Genomic DNA, 18,339 nt, shown 5'->3' with positions numbered 1-18,339 from the left:
AGTGTTTTATTCAACACAAAGGCAGCAAGAGGGAGAACAAAGAGCTAGATAAAGGAAAGAAATCTCTGTTTGGGGCTAAGCCAAATAAACTTAAATGGTTTAAGGAATAAATTGGTGGAGTAATTCGAATCATGGGCAGGTGCTATGAATGTAATTTAGTAAATGCTCGGGAACCTGCCAAGGAAGAGAAAAATGTGTAGCTTTTGAGATCATTTCCCGGCAGCTTCATAAAAGAAAACTGATTACAGGAATTTAATAAGTAAAACAGAGCCAGAAATATAGTAATCAAATGAGTTTTTAATTACATTTCACGCAAAAAAAATAATTCCAATTTGTTCTCCTGGAATTAAAAAAAATAAGTCCAAGAGAAATGCTTTTGTAGCAGGAAAATAACATAAACACTAATTTCCATAGGAATTATAGTAGCCAGTTTAATTAAAAGGCTTGATCAGAGGGAAGAGGAGCCAGTGCCAAACTATACTAAATAACACCGTAGCATTCGTTACTACCTCACACTATTGTCTAAATAAAAACACTGTGCACTGAGCAGAAAACGGGCACCTGCATTTTTCTCATGCAAATAAAGGGGATTTTGATCTCTGCCTGAGTTATTATGTTGCTATGTTTTATTTTCATATGGAATAACTAATACATCTGATTTAAAATTAGATGTTGTTGCTTGATATGATAAATATCGCTTTTAAGAGAAAGAATGTGCTCTGTGTAAGGGACATGGATGTGAAGGGACATCACCTCAGTCAGGGTGGAGTGCTCACTGCTCAGTAGGATACCTGATTATTTCTGGGCTTTCAAGTCTCACTCAGCTTACATCTAGTTCCATTTTACTCGTATCCCTGTATCTCCTTGGAGTGGAGGGTTATTCGAGGGGATCAATCAGGTCTTACTAAGAAGTGGTTTGCAGCTGAGCTTTGGGAAGTTCATCCCCAACATGAAGAGCTATTCTTCCTGTTGAGGGACTTTGCTATTGACTACTCCCTAACCACAGGTCATGCTCGGAGAAAGCTTCTCAGGAGACGTGCTGAAATCACAGTGGGTTAGTCATGTGTTCACTTTTTGTTCCCCTTGTGATGAATGGGACACACCTGCAAGGTGTCTACATGGAAGATGGGGTATAATCCGTGGCCACACAACACTGACCCAAGGCATAAAGTGGGAATCTTACCTTTCCATGAGCTAACACCCCCACAGCTCCATGACCCTTATTATGTTCATTGCTTTATAGGGAAAAATTAAAACTACTTTATAGGGCTTACTATAACAAGAGAGAAACTTTGGTTCACCAGAATTCTAGGGAAGCCAGGGAAGACAGACTGGTTGGCAGGTCACCTCCGTATGAAAACAGTAAGATAGGGCTGGGGAGAAAACAGGGGAAAACTAGATTACTCTTCCCACGACCTTTGAGACGGGGAGGAGCATGTAGGGTGAGTCTGTGGGTAAGTCACTTTCCCTGTGGCAACCTCTAGTGTTCAGTAAAGTTAGTAGGCACCCAAAATGTTCAAGGTGAGAGAGTTTCCTGTGAAAAGGGGAAATGAAGTGGAACTTTGCATTGGTAATGATGCAGAGTGGAATCAAGAAGGCCAAATGGACTCAAGAAGGAAGTCAAAGAGAAGCACAAGGAAGTAAGACTTGGAAATCATGGGAAGTGTTTGAAAGGTCCTCAGAGCATGAAATAGGTTTGAGGTCAAGTTTTACTTAAATCTCAAGAGGTAGGGAGGCCCCAAGTGACATACAGATTCCATTCAGTGAACAGTGTCAGAATTCATGAGAGTTCTATACATATCCAAGAGGGATAGGTGATAGGAAGGAAGGAAAGATAGTTTAAGTAGGAAGAAAGGAAGGAAGTTCTTGGCATCAGGCCTCACCGAAATTTGATGACAGCAATCATCAGTCACACTCAGAGTGTCCTCAGTCTCTTCCTCACTATCACAGACTCTCTAAAAACTTATGAGTAATAAAATTATAGGCTGGTTTAATTGAATATTGATAAAGGTTGAAGCCACACAATTTCAAAATGTCTAACTTATTATTATTTGTTTTTTCTTCTTGACTTTTTTAGAGCTATCTTTCTATCCTACATCCTCAACGGCTTTCTCTATATACTCATTCTAGATGGCAGGCTAGTGTCCTATCCTTGATTTTTACTCGAGAAAAACAATGGTTTTCTCTATAGCTTCCAAAAGAAATGGTAAGATTAGCAAAGAGGGCTTCTTATATGGATTCTTATTTTCCTGCTATAGTGAAAGGACTGAAGATCATATGTGATCCTAACATCTGAGGGGCATGTTTTATCATCTGTAAAATGCAGAGTTATTGTGAGGAATACCTGAGATAAAGTATGTAGAGCAGTATGTAGGGCAAAGTATTTAACACATATTAGTTGTTCATAAGTGGAAGCGCCCCATCATCCATGTAGGATGCCAGGTTTCTATGCTTCTTTGTGACCCTGAAGATGGAAAACAGGTCCATGAAATACAAATTCTTACAATCCATGTGTTCTCATTAGATTTTGCCTATTCGTGAACTACTATTGTAAAAATACCAACATGTAAAAATATTTTAGATGTTTGGATAATTTTATCAATTAGAAACCATAATAGAAAAATTTCACCAAAGGCAGCAACAGAAAGCTGGCTCTGAGTTGTGAGATTATGAATCATCTCTATTTCTTCCTTCTTTTTAACCTATTATTTTTATATTTTCTAAAATTAAGAGATATTACTTTAAAAAAATTAAAATAACTACAAAAAGAGAAATATTATTTTTAAAACAACCAAAACAAACTCATGTTTCAAAAGGATAAAGGCCATGTTTCTAAAAAAGATTAAGTCATCATCAAAATCTTATTTCCTTTTTTATTGAGCCATCCGGAAAGTTAAAAGGCTCCCAAACCCCTTTTTGTATATGTTTTATATGAGTGGCTTTATTCATAGCTATTATTCATACTTATTAGCATATAGATGCTTAATAGATGTTTTTGCTGATCATATTTTACTGGTTAAATATGTTTGAAGCCTTCATAATGAAAAGAAGCCTTCGTAATGAAATATTTATTTTCAAATAAAGAAAATGTAGATATTCATGCATTTAAAAGAAAGAAAAGAGACTCTATAAAATTTAAAATTTACCTTTTACTTAAAAAAAAGACAGTGAGGCAGAGAATAATGGAATTTCCATGTTGAACAGAGTAAACTCTGTGCCCCTCTGGCCTGCAAGATATCTACGTACTGCTGTTGAACCTGAGCTTCCTGAATTTATCCTAGCCCCTAGTTCAGAGGCAAGATTCTCGCCCCTCTCCCCTCAGCCCCGACCCCTCAGTAGCCGTCTGATGTGAGAACTGCGGAATCACTCATTTGAATTAAGTTCAAATGAGCCTTCTTACTTCCAGGGCTCTTGTTCCACCACAGGGATGATCCAGGTTTTGTGAGGCTGGAAGTTTATACCATTTGGGAGTAGGGGACACTTTTTAAAAAATAACACAAAAAGAAGTACAAAAAGAAAATATTTGGAAGGATCCTGTGCAAGTGAGGTCCCTGAATCCTGAGTTTCATTAGCTTCACGTCAGGCGGCCTCTGGCCACACCCTACATTTCCTCTTCCCTTGTCTCTCCTATACCCCTCTGTCCCTCTCTTCCACTCTCCTTTTTCCTGTCTCTCATGTCTGCTTCCATATGCGTTCCCACGTCGATCTGTATATTTAGCACAGCTCTCAGATCCTTAGCTTTAAAAATGAGCATCTCCTCTGGTTTCAGGATTTTACCTGGCCTTTCTTATTCAGGTACGTCCACTCAGAGTCATCTATGGTGAAGCAAATGGTAGGTTTATTTTTGTAAAAATTTAAGTTCATGGTCACTTGAGATCTGGAGGCCTCTATAGCAGACAAATATAGACATATTAGTAGACATGTGTGAGCTGGGTATTTTGTTTTCTGTCTTGTTTGATGTAGATTTAAAATAGAATCATATTCTACACAGCTGGCACCCCCGGGAGATGTACACAGCCACCCTGTCTCATTTTTTCGTTTTCTGCATAGGCTCTATTAACATAACACAATAGTGTTAAATGCATATTTACTTCTTGTAAATAGCTTATGTTTACCAAAATAATCACTTTCATTTCTTACAGCCAGTTTCCATTCTCCTCACAAATGAAGCTAGGAAATCATGTCAGGGTCTGTGGTTCCTCTCTCCTCCACCTGTTTTTTGTTTTATTTTAGGCGTTGGTGAAGGTCAATGTGAAACTGAAGCCGATGCTGGATTCGGTGGCTGCGAACAGAAGTAAGTGGGAAGAGTTGCACCAGAAAAGGCTGCTGGCCTCGGCTGCCTCACCCTCCTCTGCCAGCCTCACGGTGGCCAGGGAAGACAGACACTAACCCTCCGGGTCAGCTGCTGCTGCAGGATGACTGCGGCCTGAAGGGCCACCCTGGGTCCAGCCACATCATCCTTCCGTTCCTTTAAGCTCAAACACACCTAAAGTCTCGGGGATGTGCTGGGAAGCCTGCCTGGGCTTTCCCCTTGAAGTGTGGTCAGCAGGAAGGACAGAGGAGGAGGTGGGGCAGGGAGCACGCCCCAGAACATTTAACTTTCCCTGATGTACACGCGTGGGCTGAGACGAAGGCTCTGGGCAGAGGACCGTTGTGGATCCAGGACCTGAGGACAGTCGGCCCTGCTCACACTTAGCTGAGAGAACATGGAACAGTGAAAGCGTCATTAGCGCTGCTTCGTTTTGTAAATGGCTCTTCTGTTTACAAGCCAAACAATGCCTGCCTTTGCATCCTCCCCTGAGCACCCTCACATGCCAGACTGTCCCAAAAATCCTGATTTGTATTCTGTAGAGGTATTTTATTTTGAATCCTACAGCTTCTTAATGATGGATCAGAGCCTTTAGAATTGCCTACCTAAAAGGTAAACTATATTATCATTACAACCATTCCCAATTTTCCCCTAAAAAGGTCCATAGTAGCAATACAGTGAAGGTGTTTGTCTGATTGGTGTTTATACAAGATTCATAACACTGCATTGGGATTGTAGTCCCCTTTTTCATTTTTTTAATTCAAACTTCATTGTAGAGTAAGCCTTCTCCCAGAAGGAATGGATTAATAGACTTTAATTAAGGTAAGGATGAAAGGAAATCTACAGCTGGATTTACCACAAGTGACACATGAACATTTAGGAACTACTTCCAACAGGGAGACATTTCACAGGACACAGCAGAGCCCTGGAGAATGATCACTGACTACCCTGAGTTCTCCTAGTGATGAGTTTTGGTATAAAATTTAAGGTTACTACCACTACCAACCTAAAGCCACAAGGGTCCCCAGTTTTGGATTTTTCCTTAAGTCTAAGAAATAGTGCTTGAAAGGTTAAGAAATAAGAGACTGGACAGAGAACAAATATTCTATAGGAAGCTAGGTTTATAATACGGTAAGAATAAACTATATTAAATAGATGCAATGACACAAAAGCTACTTTGCTCCCCATTTTAGAGCAGATTGAGGACATTTAGAGAGATTGAGGACATAGTATGTCTTATCCAAAGAATGCTGGGCTGAAAGCTAGACTTATACCGCTAGCTTCGGCACTCTTCACTTAACTTCTCCCAGCCTCTTTCCTCATTTGTCAAACTAGATTACACTAGGAAATGAGTTTCAAACATGTTTTACCCTTAGAATTCTTTGTTCAAATAAATCTTACAAGGGATCCCCAAGATATAAAACATCTAAAAGCTGAAGTCTTCTGATTGAGGCTGGGCTGGGAGATCCAGAGCCCCTACGAATCCTCATCTCTTTGATGACATATGTGGTGGTCCACAAAGGGGCTCTGAGGAGCTTGAAAATCCCTGGGCTCGATGAACCTTGAAGTCCATTCCAGCTCTGAGAATCTAAAATTTATAAGCCATTTCTGTTCTTGTTGTTACTGGTCAGTATCAGTTATTAACTTTACTACTCAAATATTAAAGAAATAGGGGCCAAGTGCTACAGAGGACATTGTTTTCCTGGCACATAGTAGACATTCAAGAAACGTTTCAAGAATGGGTAAATTAAGGTACCAAAACTGAAGTGGGGGAAGAGCAGGTATTCCTAGGGGAGAAATAAGATTCTATATGGCAAGAAATAAAGTAAAAGAAATTATAAACCAGGTAAAAAGCGGGAAAAAAAAAGAGGAGGAGGAAGAGAAGGAGAAGGAAGAGGGGAAGGGGGAGGACGTGAAGCAAAAGATGACAACCAATAAAGAAAGATGGGCACAGAGGCAGGTGGTAAGAGAACTGCCACAGGAAAGGTGAAAGTCAACCCAAACAAAGAAAAATGGCACTTCTAACGAAAAAAATGAGGGTCCAGAACACTGTCATCAATTGCTTAGAGAGAGATACTTGAGCAGGGTGGGGTTTGACAAAAGAAAAGCAAGGAGTGAGACCCCCCCTGAAAATCATGTTCCCAGCTACAGCCGTCTCTGCAGGGAAGACAGGAGAAACTAGAGGAGAGAATGAGCACAGGAAAAATGGCCTCCGCAGAGCAGGTAAGAGGAGGTTGTTCAGATTTATGGATTTTATTAAGCTAGTTTTCTGAATCACTCTGCTGTAAAGGAAAATAGCTTCTGCCGGGCTGTCTCCCCTCCTTCAGGTGGGGAACAAAGAGTGGGTGGAGTTAGGGACAGACCTTGGTCATGTGTCTGCCGCCCAGAAGCACTGCAGGTGTTTCTAGCTATTGTGTCACATCGTGTTTATATCACAAATGGGATTTGAAAATCAGTCTGTGTGAGGCCAAGATGAACCAACATCTGTTATCCTCCCCAACAATAAATAAACAAACAGCCCAGACAGACAGATGCCAGTCTATCTAGAGCAAAATTTTAAAGCATGTGCTTTATGATAAAACTAGACCCGGGGTCGGATGGAGACTGCGGGCAGCTCCAAGCTCTGCGGATACCCTGGGTGTCGATGCGCATATTGCTAAGGGGAACATAATTTATAGCACAGACCCAAAGGCTTCCAGTAAGGTTGAGTTTTCCTCTCATTTTCTTGCCTTTTTATTGGCTTCACTGCCCGGTTGCCAATAGCAACATCCACTGGTAGCAAGGGGAGTTCAACACCATTGCAATCTGCCATAGAGTGGAGCCCCGACAATGTCAACCATCAATCAAGTAGCTGATTGTAATTGCCTCCATCTATTTTTCCTGTCTCAAGGTATCTTTCCTATTGTGGGTCAAAATTCAGAAACTGCTGACTAATGCCGTGCGTCTGTTCCTCCAAGACCAGGAAACAGTGGAACAGGAGGGTGGCAGCCTCCCTGGTGCCAGCAACCCTGGGGGTTCGAGGTTGAACTCTTGGGGAGTTTGAGATATTTTTAATCCCTTTTCTAAATAATGTATAATTTTCCAAGAACGTGAGGTATGTGTAGTTATCCATATGTTCTGCTTTTCCAAAATAGAGAAAGAGAAATTTTCCCAATCCTTATTATTAGTATTTATTTCCTATTAGAGGAAGGCATTTGAAATGTGAGCTTTCTTATAAAACCTCCAACTATCCAGATTATGTTTGCCTCCTCAGGTCTCTTGGCGTTAATGGTTGAAATGACTTCATCCTACTTTCTCCACGAGATGTATTTTTTTCAAACATGCTATTTATTCTCTTAGTCAGTATGTAGATAATACATGCACAACCCACAATGTAGCTGGCAATCCCGGCCAGTAGGGACTTGGCAAACTGTCAAGGGCACCACCCAGTGGACAGCTAGACCGGGGCTCCATCCTGGCCTGGCCACCAGCTGGACCTATTGTCTTCGGACTCTCCAGGTCTTGGGTCTTCCATCTATAAAATAAAAGCGCTGACTTATTCAGTTCACTTCCACACCAAAGGACCAAGCTGTATTTAACTTTTAAAATTTTTTCCAGATAACTGTCTTGTTTACTCTTCTCAAATAAAATAGGAACAAACCTAAAAAGGGCATCTTCTCATTAAAGACAAAATAAAAAGTTACATATATGGGGTAGATATAAAAACCACCTTACCACATATATGTCCGAGTCTGCCTCTAGTGATCATGAAAGATATGGTGACCAGTATAATTTTTTTTTAATATACCTTTTTATTTCATAAAAGACAATATTAGATTATGTCATATCATAGATATCCCATAAATGGTAGTCAGTTTAAGTTAGAAGTAAATTTATAAAGTGAGTCAAAAGAAGTTAAAATTGCATGTGCATTTTCTGTATCTAAAATCTGAGATGTCTATACATTTCCAGGTGTTTTATATTTGCATACATGTTGGGTTAGAACTAATCTTTAAAATTTTGTTAGTGTGATAACAATATTATCTAATATTAATGCTACAGGAATTCAGTTGTTTTTTTCGTGTTTCAAAATTTATCATACTTTATTCACTTACGTTAAGTCATTAAACAGTCTGTTCAATTTTCTTTGTGGTACAATTACTTAAAAATCCATTTCTCCTGCTGACTCTTAATGAATTGCAGAAAGATAAAACACAGTTTCATCCCCAGTAATAGTGCGAAACAGTTCCCTTCAAGTGGGACAGAAATCTAAACATATTAGGGGAAGATTTAAATCTAAAGAAAAATGTTTTGGCTGGAAAAAAGAAAAACTCAAAAGGATTCATTAAAGCAACAGAACAAAACCTAATTTGGGACCCTAGAAACTCGGGCAGTACCAACTGTGGTGAAGTTTCATTATCTGCTTCAGAATAACAGTCTCTAAAACTTTTGTTCTGCCATGTGCTGTAAGGACTCCCAAAACGCAAATGTATCAGGAAATTTAAAGGTTGAGTCCGACTACAAGAAGTCATAAGTTTCCTAAGTGAACGATAATAGAAGAAAACACAGAGATGGCAGAAATAAAATGAAGCGTGTCTGGAGAATTCCATGATGAGCACATGGATTTGGCAATGCCTGATGTCCTGCTTACATTGTGTGTTACTACCTTTTCCTCAGCTAGTAATTTGGGGTTGTACATCTTTTCTAATTTAATTTTGAATGTTCTTGCATATTTGGTACATCTCTCAACAGTGCTAAAGACAAGTTGTTTACCTGTGTAGCACATCTATACCAATGTCATTGAATGTATAAGCTGGTACAGAAATATGTTTGTTTTATTAAGTAAATGAAGAATTTGCTGTGAAAAAAATGTGTTATTTGAGGCCATGATTTATCTTTGTATTCATTTTCTGTGTGTAGATGTGTGTATTGGAATCTCAATTGTTTTTTCTTTACATTTAGATTAAATCATATTTAGATAAATAAAACAAAAAGAAACAGCATAATGTGGAAATAGGAAGCTAGGTTTTGTTGAATCTCATTCCCTTGGGGAAGAATTGCTTTTGTCATTTTATTTTGATGTATAATAATCTAAAAAGGATCCCCTACTGATTTGCTTCCTAATTAGTATTGTTTTACACAAAAGAAGGGAAATATGTCTTTAATTGAGTTGTTTGATATTACTCCCTTTGTGTAGATTTCCTAGGCTGATGTTTCCTTATAAGAATACTACATTATAGACTGCTTGGCCATTTTACAAGCAACTAATCCATGATTTTGAAACAGTCTGCTTTAAGAAACCCAAATATCTTTCTTTTTAATAAAATGCTTCAAGTTTAACTAATGCTCTGGAATAATCTTTATTTCTCTGGAGAAGGGTGATTTAAGGGCTGAGAAAGGCAAGCATGCATCCAAATACCTACAATTTAAATTGTGACTGTCAATTTAGCCCATTAACCTTGTCTTGATCTGTAATGTTTGCCTGTGTAAGAGGGATACTGGGACAGCCCTGTCTGTGGAACACTTTAAAGATGACAAAAGGTCTTCAAATTATTGAAGTTTTCCTGAAGGGAGAAGTGCCTGCAGCCGAACGCGGGTTCCTGCGCCCGTTACAGATTGCTCAAATTTGCATGGGTAGTTACACAGGGGATTGCATCAATGCAGGGCTGCCAGCCACACTGACGCCATACAATTACCCAACGGCTTCGGTGCTTAAACTTTAAAATTCTTACACCATTGTGCCTGTTCTATTAGAACAAACTGCAGCAAATGATCCAAAACCAATTCAAATGACTGGAGAGGAGGTGCCCACGGGGAGAGAGGGAAGAGGTGCAGCGTGGCCCCTACTGGCTGGCCGACGCAATCGCCAGTCCTGCGTGCTGGCTGCGGCAACCACAGGCTTCTTTGTGCTCTGCAGTCCAAGCTTTTCAAGTGGGGCCAACACAAAGATTCACCTAATTCACAGAAGGGCTGTGAGGACTAATGAGGGAAGTGAGGCAAAGCAGGACCTGGTCCTGGTACAGAAAGTGCTGCATAAACACAGGGCCTTAGAGCAGCTCTTTGTTTGCATGCTTGGCTGATTTCTTTAAATGCCAGTATCCATGGTTGTGCCTTCTCTGCTAATTCCATTTATAAACCATAATGTTATTGTGCTCTCCCTGATAAGTTAATTTCGATAGTAACACCATAAGCCCCAAAATATAAGCTACTTTAATAAAACAATGTCTATGCAAGAAGGAACTGTAATTAAAATATTAATAAAGCTGAACTACCAGCAAAAGGAGAGTTCATAATGAGGTCAAATGTCTCACCATCTGAGCATAAATGTTCCCAAGTGTTGATCTGGTATATAATCTTTCCAAAAGTCTTAAAAGATTGAACAGACGCTCCTAAACGTCAGTCAATTACATTACCATTTGGGCACTAATTTATTCTTTTTTCCCTGTTTATGGTGGGAGATGAGGGGACAGGGAGCAAGGTAACTGAGCCCCCTAAACTAGCCATCCTGAAGAAAATGGCCTGGAATGAAAGGGAAAAAGATATAACAACTGGAAAAATGGTTTTGCAGGTCTTCCTTTAGCAGAGAAGATGTTTGACCAGAGCTGTGGTTGTGGAGATATTCATAAATTACCAATGTTTACCAACAGGAAGCAATCACATTTACCGGATAAATAAGAAAACATACCTTCCAACCAGTTTTAAAAGAGAATGCCAAATAGAATATACATGGGATTTGATCATCTCACATTCTGGGAGGCAGAAACATAAGCATGTTAAGAATCAAACATCATGCTTTTAGCTCCTATACATTTTGCCTGAATGGAATTCTTCTGCGTGGTTAACATGCCTCCCTTACGCAGCAAAATCCACCCTGAATCCAACACCATTTTCTCAAAGCCTAATTCCTTTCAATAAGGCACTAAATCATTTTATTGCAACTACCAACTGCTTTCTTATTGCTAGGAATGGTACGATACACTTACTCTTTGACACATGCTCCAGCTTTTCAAGATTCTGTTGGAAACAAAATGATCCTTTATGACATTTTACAATATTCCACCTCGTTTATTGCTTTCCAGAATTTCTATCATTAAGTAAAGGGCCTTCTTTCACCATCCGACCCCCCCAAAAAACTAATCTATTCCCCAACTGTCTATCAGAGACTAAATAAAAGTCAGTCTATCACAGCAGCAGTGATGGTCATGCCAATTTCACAGTGTGATTTGTGTGCTCATTTCATTTTGAAAACGACCCTGCCCTCCATCTGTCTAAGCCGAATGTCCTGCTTTTTTCCAGCCAGGCCTCGGGAGCAGCAGCACATGAAATAGGCAGGAAGACACAGAATGGCCTCCCTCCTGCCCGCTTCACTGCCACACTCACAGATACATACCAACACAAAGAGCGGAACCTCAACTGACGCCTGAAGGGATCAGAGAAATCTGGAGGAGAGCAGAGAGTCCTTCTGTTTTTCGTACATTTCCAAGAAGCCATTGGAAGGTGAATGCTTTCATGATGCAAATACAACTCTGAAAAACAGACTGACAAAGATGTAAAAGGCAATTTCCGGTTTCCATGTTCTATCATGTTACCTTGATTTAATAGCAACTTACCCAAGGTAACAGTTCATACATAAGGATTTTAAAATACTGAGCCTGAGTTTCCAAGGGACAAGTGTAGTCAGGCAGCCATAAAGGTGAAGATCCTCCCCCACCCACCCCACCTGCCCCCCAATTATTGAGCAGCACTAGCCAGTATCCCTCAATCCATGTACCTCCCTGATTTGAAGACCAAAAAGGGCTGCAGCCAGAGACAGGGTTGGAAGAAGCCTTTGAGTAGGGTTATGGTGGTCCTCATCAGCTGCTTTCCCAGGGATCTTAGGTGGGCCAGGGCCCCACCCAACTCCTCTGAAATGGGTGCAGTTTGCCCCTTTCTTGGTATTCATATAGTGAAGGTTCTTTGCCTGGTCCCACCCAGAAGAACATAGCTCTGCCAATTTCTCAGCAAGGGAGAAGACTGAATAAGTACATCAAGTCACTTGTTTTGTGATATGAGCAATCAAATGCCTGCAGAAGTCTTCTCCCAGCTATACCAGGTCACTAGGAGCCAAACCACCCCCACTTGTTACTTCCCAACATATGCGCACAACTGCAATTCAGGCCTGGTAGTTCAAATTTCTACTGCCCACACCAAGTTGGTTGGTTGTTTTAACAGATAAAAAAAAAAGACACTAATCTTCCATCATACAACTTGGCACCAAACACTTGGCCCTTACAAACTTATCTGTAGGAGATATGTGGAATAGATTATTCATCAGCCACTATTTCCTACTGAAACTAGCTGTTGGATATCATGGCACAGTTGCCAACTACCTAGCTGTGTAGACTTCAACAAATTACTTAATACTTTCTAGTACATAGATCCTTCATCTCTAATACACAGAACACAGGATGGTTATTAAGATTAGAAAAAAAAATATATATATATATGGTCTAATAGAGTGGCATACAATATGTTTGGTACTGGTTCTGAAATGTATATATAGAAAAGGTGTGGGGCTGGCCTGGTGGCACAAGCCGTTAAGTGCTCATGCTCCGCTGGGGTGGCCTGGGGTTCGCCGGGTCAGATCCCGGGCACGCACCGACACACTGCTTTGCAAGCCATGCTGTGGTGGCATCCCATATAAAGTGGAGGAAGATGGGCACTGATGTTAGCCGAGGGCCAGTCTTCCTCGGCAAAAACAGAGGAGGATGGGCAGATGTTAGCACAGGGCTGATCTCCTCACAAAAAAAAAAAAAGAAAGAAAAGAAAAGGTGTAGGGGCAGCAAAACTATAGAGGAGGCAGATAAAAGATTTGCACTGAAGTCTTTAGATATATAGCAAAGACATGCTTTTATTCAGACACCATTTATCCTAGGTACTAGACAGGCCAATGCGGATCACAGAAGATCAATGGACATGTAGGGAGATCAAGGAACACTGGTTTATTTGCAGTGAAAGTTGGAAAACCAGGGCAGTAGACACCACTAAGTTTAAACACAAACTCTGCACAGTAATAATTGTTGTTTATGAAAAAGGCGGGCAGGAGGCACTTGAACCTAAAACTGAACGTCTTCCAGTACCAGACGAGAGTCACAAAACCATTTCCTATCGTCAACGTGTGGAAACGACAAAAATAAGGACTCTTGTTCTCTGCCTATTATGTTCTTAGAAAGTGTGCCCTCAAGGCAGCTTAAAAACAGAAACTACTCTAATTCCAGGGGAATTCCAAGAAGATATTTCCACTTTTTCCTTCCCATTAATTTACGAAAGAAAGAAACGCGAAACACTATTCCTACGCATCACACAGTGCATAAGGCTCAAAAACGCAAGGGACTTCGGACCGCAATCCCTACTCCACCGCGCCAAACACCAAGGTGACACAACAGGCAGCCAGGACAAAACCTCATCTACTACACGGAGAGAAGGCCAGGGAAACCTCATCTCCTGACTGCTATGGGTCCGTCCCTCACAGACTACGCATCCCAGCATGCAGCGGGGCAGCGTCCCGAGCGGCGGCGCGATTGGACTGGTGCATGCCGGGAAGTAGAGTATCGGTCTCTGAACTACAAAGAGAAGTTTCCTCTCTGTTCCGTGACTGACAACCTACGCAGCCCAGAGTCTTCGAGGGCTAAATCAGTATTTGAAAGATTCACATCAGGGATTCCTTTTTATTCCTAACCAGCCCGTTCCGTTTTAAGTAATTTCCGGACGAGCAGATTTCCGTTTCCGGTCGGCTTGTTGCCTTGGTAACTAGGACGCACAACCGTCGTGGCGGTTATGGCGGGGCTGGCCGGAGCGCAGATCCCCGATGGCGAGTTCACCGCCGTCGTGTATCGGCTCATCCGGGATTCCCGCTACGCCGAGGCGGTGCAGCTGCTGGGCGGAGAGCTCCCGCGGAGCCCGAGGAGCCGCGCCGGCCTGTCGCTGCTCGGCTACTGCTACTACCGCCTGCAGGAGTTCGCGCTGGCGGCCGACTGCTATGAGCAGCTGGGCCAGCTGCACCCGGAGCTCGAGCAGTACCGCCTGTACCAGGCCCAGGCCCTGTACAAGGCCTGCCTCTATCCAGAGGCCACCCGGGTCGCCTTCCTCCTCCTGGACAACCCCGCCTACCACAGCCGGGTCCTCCGTCTCCAAGCGGCTATCAAGTACAGCGAGGGCGATCTGCCCGGGGCCCGGAGCCTGGTGGAGCAGCTCCTGAGTGGGGAAGGCGGAGAAGACAGTGGGGGCGAGAACGAGCCCGACGGCCAGGTCAACCTGGGTTGTTTGCTCTACAAGGAGGGACAGTATGAAGCCGCATGTTCCAAGTTCTCTACGGCCCTGCAGGCTTCGGGCTACCGGCCTGACCTTTCCTACAACCTGGCTTTGGCCTATTACAGCAGCCGGCAGTATGCCTCTGCTCTGAAGCATATCGCTGATATTATTGAGCATGGCATCCGCCAGCACCCAGAGCTAGGGGTGGGCATGACCACGGAGGGCATTGATTTTCGCAGTGTTGGCAACACTTTAGTCCTTCACCAGACTGCTCTGGTGGAAGCCTTCAACCTCAAGGCAGCCATAGAATACCAACTGAAAAACTATGAGGTAGCCAAGGAAACCCTCACCGACATGCCACCTAGGGCAGAGGAAGAGTTAGACCCTGTGACCCTGCACAACCAGGCGCTAATGAACATGGATGCCAGGCCTACAGAAGGGTTTGAAAAGCTACAGTTTCTGCTCCAACAGAACCCCTTCCCCCCAGAGACCTTTGGCAACCTGTTGCTGCTCTACTGTAAGTATGAGTATTTCGACCTGGCAGCAGATGTCCTGGCAGAGAATGCCCATTTGACTTATAAGTTCCTCACACCCTATCTCTATGACTTCTTGGATGCCATGATCACTTGCCAGACAGCTCCTGAAGAGGCTTTCATTAAGCTGGATGGGCTAGCAGGGATGCTGACTGAACAGCTCCGGAGACTCACCATACAAGTGCAGGAAGCCAGGCACAATAGAGATGATGAAGCTGTCAAAAAGGCAGTGAATGAATACGATGAAACCCTGGAGAAGTATATCCCCGTGTTGATGGCCCAGGCAAAAATCTACTGGAACCTTGAAAATTATCCAATGGTGGAAAAGATCTTCCGCAAATCTGTGGAATTCTGTAATGACCATGATGTGTGGAAACTGAATGTGGCTCATGTTCTGTTCATGCAAGAAAACAAATACAAAGAAGCCATAGGTTTTTATGAGCCCATAGTCAAGAAGCATTATGACAACATCCTGAATGTCAGTGCTATTGTATTGGCTAACCTCTGTGTATCGTATATTATGACAAGTCAAAATGAAGAGGCCGAGGAGTTGATGAGGAAGATTGAAAAGGAGGAAGAGCAGCTCTCCTATGATGACCCAGATAAGAAAATCTACCATCTCTGCATTGTGAATTTGGTGATTGGGACACTTTATTGTGCCAAAGGAAATTATGACTTTGGTATTTCTCGGGTTATCAAAAGCTTGGAACCTTATAATAAAAAACTGGGAACTGATACCTGGTATTATGCCAAAAGATGCTTCCTGTCCTTATTAGAAAACATGTCAAAACATATGATCGTGCTTCGTGACAGCGTTGTAGAAGAATGTGTCCAGTTTCTAGAACACTGTGAACTTTATGGCAGGAACATACCTGCCATTATTGAACAACCCCTGGAAGAAGAAAGAATGCATACTGGAAAGAATACAGTCACCTATGAATCCAGACAGTTAAAAGCTTTGATTTATGAGATTACAGGATGGAATATGTAGTAATGTCTGATAATGGCTATTATCAAAATGGCTATTATCAAAATGGCTTTATTACCTGTATTTCACACATTTTTAAATCTATGTTTATCCTTGACATCTTTACATTTGTTACATGTTGAACTTTGTACACCTAAAATTATAATAACAAATATTCCGTTTGAGGAACTTATCCATTTAATTAAGAAGAGTAGGGAGCATGCAGTATGAGCTAAATCACTTTTGCATTATGGTCACCAGGTCTTTCCCTCAAGCAACAATTGCTACAATGACATCTTTATATAAGCAAGTAACCCTAAATAGCAGTTTATATTCTACTTTAGGCTGTAGAAAAGGGTGTGGCATGAACCAATGAACTGTCGAATGGATGTGTTTGCATTCCTCTGCTGACTGGTAGGGCAATGATTGCTAGCCCACGGCTGGACCATTTCTCAATCAGCAAATGAAGACATGTCCATTGTGCCATCTCAGGATAGACTGTGCTGTCCAATAAGACCAATTCTTACCCTAACTGTGCCTCCACTTCATTTTTTTAGTCCTTTAACTTTCTGGGTCTCAACAAAGTTGAGCTTTGACCTTGGCCTAAGCTCTTTTAGAAGTACAGGTACTAAATGGATGAGAATTTTTTCTTGGTTCTTTTCAGGTTATGAGGTTTAGTCCATGACTTAATTTTTCTTCCATATTTTGGTTGATTTGTTGATCTTAAGTTTGATAATCAATATTTCCCTTTATTTACCATTTTTGATTTTCCAGAATTAATTGTGCCTTCTTGTGAATACTCACAAATATCAAGTGTGGAAGTTTTCTAATGTGTTCAGTTTAGGGAAAAATTAGCACTGAACTGACAATGAAAAGACAGGTATGAGTTCCAGACATTCCACAGTCAAGCTTTAGGCCTTAAGAAATTCATTTATGCCTTGAGGTCTCACGGTCATTTGAACTACTAGATGCTCTTTACAATTACTTCTGGCTGTAATATCTGATTCTGTATAAGCCATATGGAAGAAAGTTGTTTTTCTTCTTTTATGACCTGGATATATAAATAAGTCAGGAAATAAAATATGTAATTGTATTTCAAATGAATGTTTTCTGGTATTTTGCCTTACAGTAAATGTTAACTCCTAAGGTCAATGTTGTTATCTTATTGTTGGATGCTATAACATATTGATTACTGCTAAGAGATTTGGATTTTTGCCTTTTTCTACTTGGAGCTTTTGCTTACAACTCTAGCTAGGAATGTATATAAGGCAGCCCTTGTACTCTGCTATGGTTATGTGTAAATTAAGAATTTTGTAAATATTTAAAAAGTATTTAATTCTCTTAACTTCCCCTTTTAGTTTATCTGCTAATGTATGTGTTGGGAAAGGAGAGATTTGCTTTTAATTCTTCCCAAAAGGATATACCAAAAATGATATATAAGTGATATATACTCCAGGAGTTTTATTAACAGGCTATTATAATATGATTTTTCATCAATTATTCTTGAAATAATTAGAAACTCTGCAGCCCCTGAGGTGAAGGCCTCCAGCTGCCAGTCAGCCAGAAATCTGGAAACAGAGGAGCAGGTGAGGTGAAGATAAAACAGAGATTTAGCCATGTGATTTACTTCACAGCCCACCTTGGATCCCCTTCATGTCCAAATCCCAGTAGTTAATCAAATGTCTGCTGCCATTAACAGAACAGAGTGGAAGTAACAGATGCCAGAGCTACTTCTGTAACTAGCTCCCCAAACCAAATCATCAGTCTTTACACCCTTGTTTTATTTAATAGAAGGAGAAGAGGTCATGCAGACTTTCCAAAAGGACAAAGCCACAGAGAACAGGAAGACAATCTCCGGTTTGTAAAGCTTTCTCTTGAACTGTCTTCTTTTTCTGCCTTCAAAGGGTCTACTTAAGAGATAGTAGTGTTTACTGCTGAAGAATATATCACACAAGGTAAGAAATGAAAAATCTGTCTTCCTTACCATCCTCCTTTTCCTTTCCCTTTGTTATCTTTTATTTTTTCCCTTTCATCAATTATAGGGACACTTCTCTGATAGCTGGCAGCTGAAAACACAAACAGATGTAAAAGATGCATACCAACCTTTTAGCAATAAGTGTCAAGCAAGCTGACACTGTGATTATCAGGGTGACTTTAGAAACCATTTAGCCATGCATTTTTGCAAATGGAGATAACATTTATCAATAAAAAGCGACTCTCAAATTGGTAAAGCCAGAGAAAATTTTAAGAGGACTCACCAA

General features: G+C 41.2%; 2 protein-coding genes across 2 annotated transcripts in view; both read left to right on the top strand.

Annotated features, from left to right (window-relative positions):
• Nucleotides 1–4,557, top strand: part of LOC131410855 (dual 3',5'-cyclic-AMP and -GMP phosphodiesterase 11A) — a 247,374-nt gene extending 242,817 nt beyond the window's left edge. Inside the window, exon 18 of the mRNA XM_058549318.1 lies at nt 4,234–4,557. Coding sequence (XP_058405301.1) covers nt 4,234–4,389 — 156 coding nt within the window. The 3' untranslated portion in view covers nt 4,390–4,557. The remainder of the gene's footprint in view (nt 1–4,233) is intronic.
• Nucleotides 4,558–14,027: 9,470 nt separating this feature from the next.
• LOC131410539 (intraflagellar transport protein 70B-like) lies at nt 14,028–16,129 on the top strand. The gene has a single exon (XM_058548646.1). The coding sequence runs from the start codon at nt 14,105–14,107 to the stop codon at nt 16,100–16,102; it is 1,998 nt and encodes a 665-aa protein (XP_058404629.1). The 5' UTR covers nt 14,028–14,104; the 3' UTR covers nt 16,103–16,129.
• The last annotated feature ends 2,210 nt before the right edge of the window (nt 16,130–18,339 follow it).

The sequence above is a fragment of the Diceros bicornis genome, chromosome 10 (genome assembly GCF_020826845.1).
Source record: "Diceros bicornis minor isolate mBicDic1 chromosome 10, mDicBic1.mat.cur, whole genome shotgun sequence".
Lineage (NCBI taxonomy): Eukaryota > Metazoa > Chordata > Mammalia > Perissodactyla > Rhinocerotidae > Diceros > Diceros bicornis.
This window is presented reverse-complemented; position numbering and strand designations above follow the sequence as displayed.